The sequence below is a fragment of the Myotis daubentonii genome, chromosome 14 (assembly GCF_963259705.1).
Source record: "Myotis daubentonii chromosome 14, mMyoDau2.1, whole genome shotgun sequence".
Taxonomy (NCBI): domain Eukaryota; kingdom Metazoa; phylum Chordata; class Mammalia; order Chiroptera; family Vespertilionidae; genus Myotis; species Myotis daubentonii.
The window spans coordinates 25,231,080-25,249,222 of NC_081853.1; the positions used below are offsets into that span (position 1 = coordinate 25,231,080).

General features: G+C 35.9%; 1 protein-coding gene across 3 annotated transcripts in view; it reads left to right on the forward strand.

Moving 5' to 3' along the window:
- Window positions 1–18,143, forward strand: part of PPARG (peroxisome proliferator activated receptor gamma) — a 137,019-nt gene that overhangs the window by 66,006 nt on the left and 52,870 nt on the right. Inside the window, exon 1 of one of the 3 annotated variants that reach the window (XM_059663612.1) lies at window positions 1,592–1,688. The exons of the other annotated variants lie outside the window; for them this stretch is intronic. Within the exon in view, the coding sequence (XP_059519595.1) occupies window positions 1,607–1,688 (82 nt within the window). The 5' untranslated portion in view covers window positions 1,592–1,606. Of the gene's footprint in view, window positions 1–1,591; window positions 1,689–18,143 lie in introns of those variants that run through there. 3 annotated transcript variants of the gene reach the window in all.

An 18,143-nucleotide genomic window follows, 5' to 3' on the forward strand; every position in this document is an offset into this window, starting at 1 on the left:
ATATAGTTCTATACAACGTATTCTGTATAACGAGAATTACCTCAGTCATTTGGATCTTTAACTTGATTTCCCTTATAAAGATTTTGGGGGCTTAAAATAATGATGTAATTGCCCAGCTGTCCATTTTATTCTATGCTGTTGAGATCCACTAAGTGTTTTCCCACCAAGCCGTTTCTCTGTGATTGACAAGGAAACTTTTGCTAGTCCCCTTGCAGGACAACTAGTTAATCAATGTAGATTAATCAGATATATATTTATTCCACTTGGGGAAATTGGGATAAGTGTAGTTCAGAGAATTATTGCCATCTGATATATTGCCCTATGTGGGATAGCTTTTTAAATCCACAAGTCACTGCAATTCTATTAAGCCACTTATGTGACAAGAGGAGACCAGCTCCCACATTGAATTTTGGCACAGCTAGTGTCTCCTCTTGCCAAAAAGGGCAAAGGTCTTGAGCAAGAAGCCAGCTTTTTCCTGATTACAAAACTGACCACATTCCTTGCCAACCTATCAGTGTAAGTCTATTTTTTTCCTGGTAATGCACTATTCTTCTCAGAGAGAGCTCCACTTTTTTCATTATAACATGGTATTTGTCCTTTAAACATCAACTGATGCAACATTGCTGCACTGCTGTTGATGGATAAACTTAATGATCAAGTTTTTTAAAAGAAAACCTGATAGTAAAAAATCTAAACCTATTAGTCCCTACTTTCATTCTCTCAACTGTTTAATTTTATAGAATTTGGGTAGCAGTCAGTATCATTTGGGGCTTTGTAAAGTAATAGAATAAATACCTTAGCATATAGCATTTCCATAGAATGCTGATAGCAAATTTTAAAAAATGAATACATGTTTAAATTAAAATTTTTTTCCAGATAAGATAAATAGAGGTTCAACCAGGGGTGGGTAGCGAAAAAAAAACTTTGTCCAAGTAAATTTATCTGGACAGAGATTTTAAGCTTTCCATTTAAGAAGCATTTGAGCCATAGCCGGTTTGGCTCAATGGATAGAGCATCAGCCTGTGAACTGAAGGGTCCCGGGTTGATTTCAGTCAAGGTCACATGCCCAGGTTGTGGGCTTGATCCCCAGCAGGGGGCGTGCAGGAGGCAGCCGATCAATGATTCTCTCTCTTCATTGATGTTTCTATCTCTCGCTCTCCCTCTCTCTTCCTCTCTGAAATCAATAAAAATATATTTTTTAAAAAAGAAGCAATTGCATATTGAACAGTCTCTTTGCTCTGATAGTTCTAAATACTGTACAGCTCGCGCCCCTCATAAGACACTAAACATGTGGGTCACTGGCGAGACAGTGTGGCAATGTTTTCCTTGTAATGAATGTACCAAGTCTTGCCAAAGCAGTGAACAAAATTATGACACAACATTTTGTCACAGCTGGCTCTCTAACAGAAGAGTGCCAGCCAATTCAGGCCTAGTTCTTTGTGTGTTTATTCCCACCTCTCCCGAATATTTGGAAACTGATGTCCTGACTCATTGGTGTGTTCACAAGTTCTACTACCACAAGTCTTTTTCTTTTAACGGATTGGTCTTTTGCAACAAATAGACAAAATATCAGTGTGAATTACACCAATTCCTATTCCATGCTGTTATGGGTGAAACTCTGGGAGATTCTCTTATTGACCCAGAAAGTGATTCCTTCGCTGATACACTGTCTGCAAGCACTTCACAAGGTAAAGTCCATTCCAGATATGGCTGTGGGGTACTTTGGGCATTTATAGAAGGTTAAAATTGCTCTTGTAGTTTGTTTTCTAAGTTATATTTGTTATAATTCTGTTATGTGTATAGTGCAGTATTTTAATGCTTAGTTTGCTGCTATAGTGTTTACTTATAAGAATATTCAGAACTTTAAAAAGAAAATTAAACTAATTTATATTTTATCTCTGTGCATGGCTCCCATTTCTTGAATTTTAAGCATTAAAGATAGATTTATATAAAAAGAGCTATTCATTTTATTTTCCGGATTTATATGTTTGCCAAAATATTTAAGGTCTTTTTAGACTACCTGAAGAGTCACCTTTTCTCCCTTTTACTCTTATATGTTAGATATTTCTCACAGCAGTTTTTATTCCTCTTATAGCATTTTCATTCCTTTTAAAGCCCTCTCAGCATGTTTTTGTTCCACTTTGAAATCTATATGTTTATGTGTACATTTTAATCTCTCCCAAAGAATTGTAAGCTTCCAGAGTGTGGGACCAAGTTAAATGCTTCTTTATATTTCTTAGTTTACCTAGCATAGATCCTTATGCACTGTAGAATCGATTGTGGGGACCTTGGAGAATGTCTATTCTAAGCATCTCATTTTACACATAAAGAAAATGAGGTCTCTAAATGTCTATTTCATGCTAAATAAGTGACTAATTTTTACATTTACATACACACACATATGTATATATATGATTCAAATAGATATCCCATTTTTCAACATTTCTTTCTTGGATTTTGCAAAATGTAAGTTTTTCCCTTTTTTAACCTATTTTTCCAGTTTAATGTTTTTTTTATTACAGTTGACATTCAATATTATATTAGTTTCAGGTATACAGCAGAGTTCTTCCTTTCTCTACCTCCTTCTACTGGAGTTTCTTACCACAGCTTCTTCTGTTTTGTACTGTTTTGTATCTATTTCTATTTATGTATTTTTTTTCTCTTACATGCTAAAAATAGATTGGGTTAACTAGTGTGGTTCATGTTTTACAATATAAGTGCTAAAATATTAAAATTAAGTTATGTAATTCTTGGAATTATGGCTTTACAATTTAACATTTTAATTTTTCTGGAAGCCTGAAGTTCAGACGTATCAATCGCAATTTTTTAAAACATCATGCTTTCTAAAAAATAGTTTTAAATATTTCCTGAAATACTATTTAATTTTATTGTGATGATTTGACCCAATGTATATTTCTCTCATCTGAACCTCTTAAAAAGAAGTTTAGTTTCATTATATGATATAAAAGTCTGTTATTCTATTTTTCTGCAATCCATAAAATTATTGCTATCTTTCTCCAGTTATTGATTTAGTTGGAATCAGGGCAGAATGGCCTAGCTATACTGTGAAACAGTTCTTGTGTCAAAATTTGTCTGTTTGAAATTAATATGTCCACAGTGCAGTGCAACAAATATTTTAGCTTTAACTGGGGGACAAGTACTATTTGTAGTGAGGGATAATTTAAGTTAGTTTTCATTCTATACAGATCTCTTTATTTTTGTGCCTTGAATTTGCCCTGGATTTAATTTTATTTTATTTTTGAGTCTCAAATCTCCCAGAGAATAACCCAATACTTTTCTTCCTAACCAACATAGTACAGAATAGAATGATTACAATTAAGAAATTATATATTGTACCAATAATTTAACTCTTGTTTTATATAGTCTCTGATTACTTCTTATTCACAGTGTTTTTCTGTTAAAAATATGAGGTCCTAAAGGTCAAAGACCTGTGGTTAACTTCTATTGTATTTTATAGATTACCATGAAATACTTATTCTACCTTTGCCAAAACAGACAAACTTGAAAATAAATTGGGAATATGATCATTATTAACTATTTGAGTCCAGCAGAGATGAAACACTGTAGAGAGTAGGTATTTGGTCTAGACACAGTAATTAATGTTGATGTTCCTTCTTCCTCATCATAGACAAGATGGAATTGGGAGTTGTTACCCAATAGCTGGGTCCTGCTATTGAAGAAAAAAGTGGCTCATTGAGTGTGAATGACCCAGATGTCCAGCTGTATTGGTCATATTCATGATATTAAAAACTCTATGTAGCCATTATGCCCAAAAAGGACTTTTCCACTTTTTTCTGGGCTCCATGATCATTGTGACCCACTTTATCTTATTCCCCTTTCTGTTTTCATCATGATCTTCTCAGGCAACCCCAAGTAACCCCATGATGGCTCTGAAATCACTTCCACTAGTAAAAATTGGCAAGATTGGAAGGAAGCTTCCACAAACTCAAGCTGAATATGCCTTCTGCTTTCAGTGCCAGACTTAGTCCTATGTGAATTCTCTAATTTTAAGTTGTTGCACCAGAGCATTGAAAGATGATGACACACTTGTCCTTTGGAGCTGATTGAGCAATGGAAATATGCCTTAGAGACATGACAAATGCTGCAATAGATGATTCTTGAAACGAGAGTCTCTCCTGAGATAGGAGTAAATGATTGATTGCCCATCATTTTTTACTGAGGGAAACTTAAACTGTGTCCATGTGACTCCTGGCAACTGTATACTTGGAACCATTTTGGTAATTGACCAAAGTGTTCACCTTTCCAGAAGTTCCAAGGGACCAGAAGTTTGAAGGGACCAATGTAGTATCAGAGGATGTAACCACCCCAACCTTGTCTTGGCCACATACTTTCTGTGTGAGTTTGAGCAAATCACTTATTCTCTCTGCCCTCCATTTCTGCACACAATTAACAGAAAATACAGGGTTTTTGTGAGGATTAAATGACACAATATTTATGAAAGTACATCTGAAGCCATATATAGAGTTTATTGTTTTGGCCTTGTAGTATTAATCACTTGTAGGTAGAAGACTTATATAATCTTCCTAAATGCCTAAATTTGAAGTATTTTAAGGAATATGGGGGGTGGGGGATGGCAGAATCCTTTATGCACCAAAATAAGTGGCAGTTTTGAATGAAATGAGGTTTCTGCATAACTTCCCATGAATGTGTTAATAAGGAAATGATCAAAATTAAAGAAAGCATCTTTATGTCTTATTTTTTTAATGGAGGAATTACCTCCCACTTTCATTAACGTTTGTCTATGAAAAGATTGAATTTCCAAAAGTTGAAATTATTTTTGGAGCCTAAATGAGAGTGATGATTACATGTTTTCTTCTCAGAAACATTGAAAAACTGTCTTCAATTATAATGTTCTCTATATGATGAAAAGTTAGGTTATTGACATCACCCTGAATTTCATAATCTAACACGTAATAATAATTCAAGGCCTTTTTCTAGAATTTAATTGTTGTCCATATTAATTTTTTTTAGTATGGCTCTAGTTTTATCATTTATTTCTGATTTAACTGTTCAAATCTCTCTTCTGGTCACCAGGACTTAGAGATTTGGTAGATTTCTAGACTCTGAGAATCTCTTGTTTTGAAACATGGTCATTTCTCTTGTTATTTCCTCCAAATTATGAATTATAGGAAATACTCAAAACAAATGTTATTTATATTAGATGCTTACAAGAAGACACAGCATTTAAAAAAAATTGTTTTCCCCTATCAGCCCTCAGGAATATAACTTGTCTTGAAAACGATCTGACAGCAATTATCCATTTAAACTATTAATTGACGTGCATGAGTCATTAAATGAAAACAATTTTTATACATTTGAAAGAGGTTTTTATAGGTTACTATCTTTGTCAGCATTCTCACTTATAACTTGAATAAGATCACCTTGAGGAAATTCTAAAATCATCATACCTCTTTGTAAGGTACATATTCTTTGTTTCAGAGAAAGTGTGAGCTAAGCAAATGTCTTCATTGTATTAGATCAACAAAAGTGACACAAGGTTTCTGTTACTTAAGGTACCTTTAGATACCCTTAAATTAGGCATTAGAAAGTTGTCCAGCAAATGCTTCCTGTTCATCTGCTAGTGTTGAATATTTGTGAAAATATGTGATAGAGAATGAATCAGACTCATTTGAATGGAGCTAAGTTTCTATAAACCTCTGCCAAATTACCCTTTTTTGTAGACAGAGTTTGCACCTCTGACTAAATTAGAGACACGGGAATTGCACATGTACCTGATAGTAACTGCAATCCAACTCTACAACCTTGAATTAAAATCACATGGCTGTTTGAGTACACAGGTTTTTAGACTCATATAATTTTTGTTTGAATAAGGGATTGGCAACACAAGATTGAGATTCCCACAGTGGGGAATTGCTTGCATTATAAAGTGAATTTAAAACAGTCAACTGCTAATTACCTACATGTGAATTATCCCTCACTACTTCATGCCAGGATTTCTGTATGGCTTTTAGCTGACCTTCTCAATAGGAAACTCTCAGCCAGCCAATCCAATTTGCAAAATAAGTGGTCCTAAAAAAACAGCCTTCTAATAAGTATTGAGCACCTACTATAGTGGACACTGAAGTCTAAACACCTTTGTCTGGCTTTCGAAGTACTTTATAATCTGATTCCACTTTATCATCTTATTTCCCTACAAACCATAGTGATTGGCCTGGGATTTAATAGAACTAATTTCATTATCCCAAGAATAAGCCATATTCACTGTGGCCACCAAGCCTATGACATTCTGGAAAGCCCTTCTTAATTCTTCCATCTTTTTAAATCCTCCCTGTCCTTCAAGGTCAAGTTCAAGTAATGTCTATGCCGTGAAGCATTCTCTGAATACACTACCGTTGATGCTGTCCCTCTCCTACAGACTGAAACTATGTCCAGAATATGTCTCCTATCCTCCCTCCACTGCTACCGCCCTGATCCAAGCCTGGATTGCTATCCCAATCTCTCAAGAGGTTTTCCTGCCTCTGCCCTTGTCTCCCAATAGCCTTGTCTCAGCCCACCATCCAGAGGGATTATAAAAAGCAAGTCAGATCTGTCATTCTGCTCAAAACCCTGCATTGGCTCCCCACGTCACTTATAACAAAAGCCCCCGTCTGCCCCACAGCTCCACCCCACCCAGTCACTTCTCCGTCCCCTCTTGTATCTATCTGCCCTTTACTCACTCTGTTCCCACCACACTGGCCTCCTTGCTGTTCTTCCAACATTCCACACATGCTCCTTGCCTTAGTGCTTTTGCTTCTTCTGGCCTCTTAGCTGACTCTCTCAGCTCCTTTTCATCTTTGCTCAGATCTTACCTTCTAGGGAGGACTACCTTGACCCCCTATTGAATTATCTATTCTCTCCACTGCCCTTCCCCTCCCCCTGCTCTACACTTTATTTCTAAAATACCCTATAATGTATTTATTTATGTATTGCATTTATTGTTTATTGTCCACTTTATCCCACTAGCATATCAACCCCACGAGGGTAGAGATCTTTGCCTACTTTGCTCCCCCACTGGTATATACCAAATGCCTAGAACATGCTCTATGAATAGCAGGGCTCATTAATAATTGTTAAAGTGAAATAATAAAACTCTCTAACCTTTTTGGTCTGTATCATATAATTTAGCCCTTAATTAGAGAAATACCTGATATTATTTTCTGTTTTATATGTTCCCTAGGCTAAATTATGTATGTAGTCAACTGAGGGTAAGACCCAGGTTTTATTCTCTTTATTATTTCACAAATATCTAACACAGCAATTTTCAACCTTTTTCATCTCATGGCACACATAAACTAATTACTATGCAGTACACCTAAAAATATGCTATATTTTTTGCCAATCTCACAAAAAAATATAGGTATAATTTTGATCCATTCACACTGGATGGCTATTGTTGTGTTGGCTGTTGTATTTTTATTTGACAGTCTAAAGGAAAAGAGGTCAGTGCTTCTGACTAAATAATCAGGGTATTGCATGTCTTAAAAATTCTTGCTGCACACCAGTTGGAAATGGCTGATCTAACACATAATAGGTATCTAATAAGCTTTTGTTGACTTACTAATACAAAGCTGATCTCCTGCTTTACCTTGGCAGCTCCTGAGGTCAAGCACTGGAATGTATTTAGTAAGTACAAACAAAAGTTTAGTGTAAACTAAATACTAGTCTAAAACCAATGCTAATATAAACAAACAAACAATACTAAATATGCTAAACACAGGTACAAACATATCTTGAATTACCTATTGCTTACAGTTATTTGCACCATGCCCTTTCATTGGTTTGAATATCATTAGTTGAGTATCTTTCAATGTTAATTTGAATGTCATAAATTTGTGAATTATCCAAATGCCTGGCTTCTTCTGCAAGTCTGCCTACTTTTTTTTTTAATCCTTTATTGTTTAAAGTATTACATGAGCCCTAACCGGTTTGGCTCAGTGGATAGAGCGTCAACCTGCGGACTCAGGGGTCCCAGGTTCGATTCCGGTCAGGGGCATGTGCCTTGGTTGCGGGCACGTCCCCAGTGGGGAGTGTGCAGGAGGCAGCTGATTGATGTTTCTAACTTTCTATCCCTCTCCCTTCCTCTCTGTAAAAAATCAATAAAATATTTTTAAAAATTAAAAAAAATTAAAAAAAATAAAGTATTACATGAGTCTCCTTTTTCCCCCCATTGACCTCTCCCCTGCCCCCCCCCCACCCGCAAGCACAAGCCCTCAGCCCCCTACTGTCTGTGCCCATTGGTTTTGCTCATATGCATGCATACAAGTCCTTTGGTTGATCTTTTACCCCCTCACTCCCTGCTTTCCCTCATAGGTTGTACAGTCTGTTTGATGCTTCTATATCTCTGGCTCTATTTTTGTTCATCAGTTTATGTTGTTCATTATATTTCACAAATGAGTGAGATCATGTGATATTTATCTTTCTCTGACTGGCTTATTACACTTAGCATAATGCTCTCTAGTTCTGTTCATGCTGTTGCAAATGGTAAGAATTCCTTCTTTTTTACAATGGCGTAGAATTCCATTGTGTAGATGTACCACAGTTTTCTAATCCATTCGTCTGCTGATGGGCACTTAGGCTGTTTCCAAATCTTAGCTATTGTAAACTGTGCTTCTATGAACATAGGGGTGTATAAGTCTGCCTACTTTTTTAAACTTCTAGTATTCATTTGAACTTCCAAGAGACTAATTTTCTAACAGTAGTAAGAAAAATAACTTATTTAATTACTAACTAATATTCAACATTTAAAGCACTTAAAGCTATACCTGATATGTAATAGGTGCCTAACAAATGTTAATTTTGTCTTCACACACTTAAAATGTAAGTTACCACTTTGGGATAATACAGGTTTTTATTATTCATGCTTTCTAAAGTTTTCTATTATCAGACTTATTGTTTACCCTCTTATAATCTTTTCCTTAGCATTTTTCAAAACATTTAGATATTATCTGATATTTATTATTAATCATAGTTCCAGAAGAATGAAAGGTTTAATTTCTTATTTTGGCAAAGAGCCAATGGCAAAACTTAGTAATAGAACAAGAGTTCTAGTATTTTTCAGATGTTCTGGGCATGTGAACACAATGGCTCCCCTTGCTTCTTTTAATTAAGTCACTTCTTATGGAAAATGGAAAATATTTATTGCTCTTATGTTTTTGCTTACATTAGCAATTAAATATTTTTAATGTAAGATCATTGGATATTATTTTGCTATTGTCTTGTACTTTACATAAAACTCTGCCTTTATTTTAGTGTGTGGTGTTTTTTTTAATTCTAGGCCTGTTATATTAGATGTCTGGGCAAGTTTGCTTAGTTGACTAAAATATGATGCTAATAAGAACCAAAAGTGTGCATTGGACATAAGTATGGCCAGAGTTACATAGAAATCTTTGCCATTGATACAGGCCACATCTCTAGTCAATTACATGATACAAATAATTGACCCAGGATAAACCAATTCAATTTGCAAGTGTATGTCCTATGTAAAATCTATTCAGCTTTGATATTATATTCACTTATTTGTTATCACTTAAGTTGTTATCAGGTAATATAAGGGGCATGCTGGATGATAGAGACAAGTATCTTTTCCTTATAATATTTTTATCAATAATAATTCAAATCCTAATCATCCCACTGGGCCCTCATAATTCAAAAGCCATATCTACCATGAAGTTATTCTCGATTATTTCAGAACATATTAGTCTCCTTCTCCTCCCCATTTCTAGAGCACTTATTGTTTCTATCACTACTTTTATCTCTATACTTTTATTAAACATCTTTCACCTTGGTAACTTCTAAAGATCAAGAACTATAATTGTAATGTATGTCTTGTGAGGCCTAAAAAATACCTTGAACATAGTATTAAACAATTGGGTATCTTGATTTGAAATGATTTTGATTTTATATTACTGAATGAGCATAAATTGAGATTAAGATATTGAGAAATAAAAATTCCAAAGAAAGTAAAACAGGGAAAGCTTTTAAAAAGAGAAACACCATAATAAAATATAATGATAATTCTTCTAAGAAGCAAGGTTTTTAAAATAGATTGTTGATCCATTTATTGACAAGATCATCTTTTCCCCAGTACACTGAAGTGGCATTTTTGTCATAAACCAGATGCCTATGTAACTGTTGGATTGATTCTGGACTTGCTCTTCTGTTGCATTTGTCTATTTTTTCTATTTTTGCACAAATTAATATGTTGTCTTAATTACTGTAGCTTTATAATTGGGCTTAATATCTGGTAGTAGAGTCCTCCAGCATTGTTTTTCTCTTTAAAGTTGCCTTGGCTATTTTTGGTCCTCTGAATTTCCATAGAAATTTAGACTCAGCATGTCAATTTTCATACAAAAATGGTAGGATATTGAATAAATTTTTTTCTGAGCCTATAGATAAATGTAGAGAGAATTGACAGCGTTACAATAATGAGTCTTCCAATCTGTGAACATGGTATATTTAAATATTCTTTCATTTTTTTCAATAATACTTCTGAGTTTTCATGTAGAGATCTTATACATATTTTGCTAGATGTTTTCCCCCAGGTATTTGAGGTTTAATGTTATTGTAAAAATCATTTTTAAATGTCATTTTTATTTGTTGTTGGCTTACACAATTGATTTTTAAATATTGACCCTCTTTACAGCAACTTTGCTAAATTCTCTTAACTGCAATGTTTTTTATACAATCACATCATGTGTGAATAATATTAGTTTTCTTTTTTCTTTTCTAACCCTCATGTCTCTTTTCCCCTGTTGTATTAGATAGGATTTCCAATATATTGTTATTCCTAATTTCAAAAGGAAAGCTTTAAATATTTTAGCATCATACATGATTGCTACTTTAGGTATTTTGTTTGTTTTTTATAGATATTCCCTATCAGATTAATGAAGTTCCCTTTCCTTCCCAGTTAAGAAGTTTGTTTTTTTTTAAATCATGAATGAGAGTCAAGTTATATCAAATGCTTTAATATAGAATATTTTTGGTAATGCTATAATAGCTCAGGAAGAAGGTCTAAAATATGAAAAATGTTTACTCTGGACATTTTAATAGCACATTGTAAAATGTTTTAAGATAATACATAGTATTGCTTGTTTAAAAACAAAAAATGGGCCAATAACCACTAGCCATCTGGCTACATCTGTTTTGACACTTTTGTTCTTAGTGTTTGTTTCGCTTACGACCATTGTCTTCTCATTAACAGTGCTTGGCGCAGTAAATTGAAAACAAAAGAAGAAACAGAAGCATAGTGTATCACATAATTTTGCCAGACTAAAAAACTCTAAGTAAGATAGTGCCTTTCCCTTCTATGATGATTTCAAGCTATTAGAGGTGCTTCAGTAGTAAAGCATTATTTAAAACCTCCCACCCATCCTGGTTGCAGGAGGTCCTTTACAATGTTTGAGAGGTGGGCACACCAAAGAGAGACAGTACTTTGGCAGATCTTTAATGGTTTCCTCTTTTTTGACTGGTTACAAATTTCTGGAGCATTCTTTTTATTTTTTTCCCTTTCCATTCAGTCTCCCTTCTCTCATTTTTATTCCCCTATCACTGCAAAGCCAAAACCAAAATGTGAAGAGGGAGATAGCCAGGAGGAAACATTCCAGTTCCTTTTTTCTGACCTAAGCACTATTCTTCATGTGCTAGCAGGCAAAGTAGGGATTTTCTGCTAAACCAGAGCAACTAACTGTTCAACAGATTGGGCCTGCATCTTAATTAGGTTATGAATAGTAAATCTCCCTTTAGAAACATGTAAAGATAGTTTCAGCATAAGAAGCAAGCTTGACTATAGGGAGCAAGAGGACATGCATTTCCAGCTAAGGAAGAAGGAATGGAGGAGGGCATGATCCTGTCATCTGTCTCCTGACAGCTCAGGAGTGGATTAGGCAAGCTGTCTAAACAGCACGTGGCATTACAAGAGAAACAGGTGCATATGGTCAAGGGCAAATATGCAAAGGATGATAACTGTATGTTTAGGAAACGAAAAAGGTTACAAACTGCAACATAGGTTAGACGATTATTTCACAAACTGTATTCCATCAAATGTTAAACTTCTCAAATATTGCATACTGTGCCCTCTCCTCTCTTGTATTTTCTCATGAATTAAATTAGTCTAAGAAGTCCCACAGTAAACCTGTTTAACCTTACTTGACTAGCACTTCCTAAATTTACTTGCCCACCAGAATTTTTTTCTTTTTAATTATTTTAAAAAGAAGATCATTAACATATGTATAACACAGTTGGGGAAATGCCAGATAAGACTGACTTTCCTGGCTACAAAAGAGCAATTAAGCAATGGAATAAGTAACCAAGAGAAGCTGTGTACTCTCCTTTTCCAGAGGCCTTTAAAACAGGACATCTGTTTTAGGCGTAGTCCTGTTTGAACAATGGGACTATACTGGTGTTTCTTCCTCTTCCTGTCCCCTAGTGGTAGCACTGGAGGCTTTTAGTCCACCTTTTACATGATTCTAGCACTTTGGTTATTAATAAGTGCAAAAATGACCACTGTTACCAATAATTATATTTATTGAGGACTTATTCAGTGTCTGGCCCTCTGCTAGATACAGGAGACAGAAAACCTGGATTCTTAATCAGCCTCTAACCAACTGTGGGCAAATCACTCTGCCTCCTTTTCTTCATCTGTCAAATGAGGAATTTAGATTATCTCAAAAAGGCCGTTTCTGCTCTAATATTTCAGGATGATTTTTGTCTCTGGATAGCAGCTCTTAAAATGGGAGAAGAATTTAAAAATTCTGAGGTCAATTTACACTGCAAAATGATTTTCATGAATCAATAAGGAGGGGCTGGATAAATAAGTTGGAACTATATTTACGAGTTCTAAGGTATCAAACTGAAACAAATAGGAAGGTATTTTAAAAAGTCATTTATTGCCTACCTGGTTTGGCTCAGTGGATAGAGCATCAGCCTGAGAACTGAAGGGTCCCAGGTTCGATTCCAGTCAAGGGCATGTACCTTGGTTGCGGGCACATCCCCAGTGGGAGGTGTGCAGGAGGCAGCTGATCGATGTTTCTCTCTCATCGATGTTTCTGGCTCTGTATCTCTCTCCCTCCCTGTAAAAAATCAATAAAATATATATATTAAAAAAATAAAAAGTTATTTATGGTCTCTGAAAGGCACTTCCAACAAGACTACTAAGTTTTAGAGGATATATGAAAGGCTTTTTTCTGGCACCTATTATTGTTGCACAGCTTAGCACATCTGTCTTATGAAGCTTTTATTTGAGAATTATTCTTCAAAGTACATCCCAGCCTCCTGTACCTGATACATCAAATGTATTCAGTTTAGAAAGTTAAGTGTGCAGCCTTGAAGTTTTAAACCATCTGGGTAGGTAACCCAGTTCTACAATTTAGTAACTGTGTTCTTGGACAAATTACTTACTTCCAAATCTGTGCCTTAGTTTCCTCTTTTTTAAAGAGAATTATAAGTATACCTACCTCATAGGGATGTTGTGAAGATTAAATGGGATGATTCAAATGCTGTATTTAGCACAATACTTAGCAAAGATTTGGGGTTCTATTAATATTAGCTAATATAATTATTAACACGTTAAGCGCCCTGTCAGTCACCAGTAATTCACACTATACTTTCCGTCCCGAAGACAAAACAGACTGGGCGCTTAACGTGTGAAGGACATGCAGCATTTCCCCAGATATTCTAATAGAAGTTTTTCTTTTCATAAGGGACAGCATAAAATACCAAAGGGAAATTAGATAGTTCTGGTGCTTGATTTTATAATCTAGCATCTTTTCTGACCTGCTGCTTCCATACTCCCAAATAATGCTGCCTTTCAGATAAGAGAAGTTACTTTATTTTTGCATCTTAGTTGTATTTTTGTTTGAAGTGCTTTATACTTTGTAATATTGTGCAAAGTCTGCTCACTGACTATAATATAGTTTAAAGCCAAGTTTGAAGGTCTAAGATAAAGGTCACATATTCATGCCCTTCCTCACAATGTCTGCCTAGAGACTTTGGCCTTCTTGAAACACACTGAAGGTTGTGAAATTGATAAATACACCCTGATGCAACACACTCCTGTCACCCAGCTGGAAAGTTAAGACACTGTTACTTATCCCTGAGAAGGACCGTTGTTCATCCTAATATTTCGCTAATTTATTCTTTCATGGGTAATTGCATGGAGTAACAAAAAACACCTACTCAACTTACAGCTTGGCAGAAACAGTAGCTTATGTTTTCTAGAGACCAAATTAGAAGCAGGCTCCCTGGATCCATCTCTAAGTCAAAATAAAATAAAATGTCTAGGGAACCACTGTGCCTCCCAGTAAACATGGTCCATGAAATAATATTGGTTAGGTCAAGATGTCCTACAATAAAAGGACAGGGAGAAGGAAAGGGGAGGGAAATATGTATTTGAGTAATATGTTTTCATAGAAATGAACAAGAAAGCTGTTTTTCTTTCTTACTTTGTCTTTTCTACATAGAAAAAGCAAACAAACTTTGTAGGACCCTAATCTTCCTCCTGCAATAATCAAAAAAAAAAGGAAAACTGAGTATACATTGTGGAGGGGAAGGATTTTAGCTTAAATTGAATTTTATTTATAATATTGAAGATTACCATCTTTTCTGGGGAGCTTAAGTCTTAGCAAAACTAAACCATTGAGAAAGTACCTTTATTCCATTTTCACAGAAAAAAAATGAATACTTATCTACTTTTCTCTATAAAATATGCTCATTCAATTGGCAAGCATTTAGTAAACAACTGTGCATAGGACTAAAGGGAAAACAGAATAGTAAGACACTGTCCTTTTGCTCCAGAACTTGAAATTGAATGGTGGAGATATTTATCCAAATAATTATATCAGAGTTAAAAGACAAGTACAAAATGCTGTGGGCATACAGAAAATGGAGAGTATTTTTAGGTTGGAGCATTTATGGAAGGTTTCATGGAGAAAGTAGCATTTGGACTATTATGGGATTTCCCACTATTATTGGAAAGACAGATTGTGAAGTGTAGCAGTGAGGATGGGAAGAAGATAGAGCAGCCTCAGTATGAACAAAGATGAACAGACTAGAAAATGCAGAGCATGTTGAACGTGGTCAGAGTAGACTATGCCTAACCAAACACAGGCTGTACCAAGAATGAGAGTGAGGTGTGGGATCACTAGGGAAAAAGATCACTAGTGAAAAAATTAAGTCAAGGCCATGTCAGGGAGCGCCTTGAATGCCAAGCCAGGACATTTTAATTTATTATGTAGGTCACAACTTCTCCTGCTTTCCCACTGATATGCCCTTAGTAGAAGAGGACAGCAAAAACATAGCATTCTTGGGGTGGGAATGAATAGGTGGATGTTCAGGGCAATGAAACTATTCTGTATGATACTGTAATGGTGGGTACATGAGAGGCTTTGGTCAAAACCCATAGAATGTGCAACACAAAAAGTAAACCCTAATATAAATTGTGGACCTTAGTTAATAATAATGTATCAATATTGGTTCATCAATTTGTAACAAGTGTATCACACTAATGCAAGTGTTAATAATAGGGGAAATCCAAGTTAATAATAGGGGAAATTGTGAGTTTCGGGGGTGAAGGGAAGGGAGAAAGGGGAAAGAGTATATGGGAACTCTGTACTTTCTGTTCAATTTTTATGTAAACCTAAAATCACTCAAAAAAATGAAATCTTTTTTATGTTTAAATCCTCACCCAAGGACATTTTCATTGATTTTTAGAAAGAGAGGGAGGAATGGCAGGGAGGGAGGGTGGGGAGGGAGAGAGAGAGAGAGAGAGAGAGAGAGAGAGAGAGAGAGAGAGAGAGACTGAAACCTCTGGCATGTGCCCCAACTGAGGCTAAGGATCAAACCAGCAACCTAGATATGTACCCTGACTGGGAATCGAACCCACGACCGTTCCGTGTATGGGGACAACGTGCCTACCAACTGAGCCATACCAGCCAGGAAAAGTCTATTATTTTTTAAAGCCCTAGCTGGTTTGGCTCAGTGGATAGAGCGTCGGCCTATGAACTGAAGGGTCCTGGGTTCGATTCCAGTCAAGGGCATATGTCCGGGTTGTGGACTTGATCCCCAGTAGGGTGGGGGGCATGCAGAAGGCAGCCAATCAATGATTCTTTCTCATCATTGATGTTTCTATCTCTCTCCCTCTCCCTTCCTCTCTGAAATCAATAAAAATGTGTATTTTTTAAATCATGTGTTCATGAAATATACAAGTACAATTTTTTAGGAATTTCATATTATTTCTTTAAAATAACATGAATTTTATTCTATTCATTTATGCATAAGTGGGCATTTTAAGATTAAAATTTTCCCCAAACTTTTCATTAAAATCCATCACCCATAAGGATATGATTCCTGTATTAAGAAGCATGGCTTTGGTTGACAGGGAGTCACTGAAGTCACATTGAAAGTGAAAAAAGCCCTGGCTCGGTAGCTCAGCTGGTTGGAGCATTGTCCTGTGCACCAAAAATGATAGCAGGTTCAATTTCCTGCCAGAGCACATACCTAAGTTGTGGCGCGTATGGGAGGCAACGGATTGATGTTTCTCTTTTACATCGAAGTCTCTCTATCTCCCTCTCAAATCAATAAACATATCCAAACGTATCCTCCAGTGAGGATTTAAAAAAAAAAAAGTGAAACAAAACTAAACCAGTAAAATGATGAGCAACTAATTTTTCTTGCAACACAGATATTTTTGCATCTTTATTTTTATTTCCCAGTGTTCATACAGAGGCATATACAGTACCTTTAACTCACTTAGTGAACCTTTATTTTGTTTACAATAAATATAATGAGAAGTAGTTGATAAACCAACTTTTATGGATAGTGCAGTTGAAACAAGAGAGATATATTTAGATATGAAAGTAATTTATACTAAGAAAAATGTGAAATAAGCCTGCTGAGGAGATGGGCAAAGTAAATGGAATGGCTTAGGTTAGGTAGGTTTAAATGTATTTTATTGATTTCGGAGAGAGGAAGAGGGAAGGAGAGATAGAAACATCAATGATGAGAAAGAATCATTGATCGGCTGCCTCCTGCATGTCCCACAGTGGGGATCGAGCCGGAAAACCAGACACGTGCCCTGACCAGGAATCGAACCCTGATCTCCTGAGTCATAGGTGAATGCTAAACCACTGAGCAACACTGGCTGGGCTTTTTTTTTTTTTAATTTGAGAGAGAGAGAGAAACATTGAAGTGAGAGAGAAACATGGTTCAGTTGCTTCTCATATGCGACCTGACTGGGGATCAAAGCTGCAACCTAGGTATGTGCCCTTACCAGGAAATGAACCAGCAACCTTTCTATGCATGGGACAACACTCAACTAACTGAGCCACACTGGGCAGGACTAGATATATTTTGAGACAAAGAATTCAGTTTGATGGGTGCCCCTGTCATTGAGAGCATAAACTTTTTACTAGATGTCATTGAGACCCAGTATGACCTTCAAGCTATCACCAGTGCACATTCCTCTTTTTGTTGTGTAGTGTTTACACTGTAACACAGATAACTTAAGGTTGTTTGGGTACTTATTTATGTAGATATTCAGAATGTGAACCCAAACTGTGCCTAATGATTCTTCATGGAGCCACTGAAGCACATTCACAGGACTAGGCTCCTCATTTGTGTTTTCAAGACACTTTGTTTTTCTTATGAAGACCACAACTGGAATCTTTAACCTCATGCAGAACTCAGCCTTTGAGAGTGAGTGAATTCCTTAGCTCTCTGCTTGCTGGGAAAATACAAGACACCCATTCCCAGATATCCTTAGGAGAACAGCTCTTCCTGCATAAACTATTTTCATCAATGAGAGAATATATACAGAACAGGGTTTCTGGATCAGTCTTGAGTTTGAATTCTCTACTTACTAGCTGTTGGACACTGGACAAGTCACTGCACTTTGTAGTCCTAGCCTACCTGTCTCTAAGTGGGGATAATATCTTGGGTTACATGAAGTAAAAGGTAGAATTCGTCTTTTATGTGCGAGGTACTCAAATATTAGTTTGTTTTCCCCTTTTCCTACCTTTTATGCTAAAATTCCATCAATTCATTTAGTATTTAATAAATAAATGTTTAAGGAGAACCTACCATGAGCCAAGCAAGCTCTTTGCTAGGAG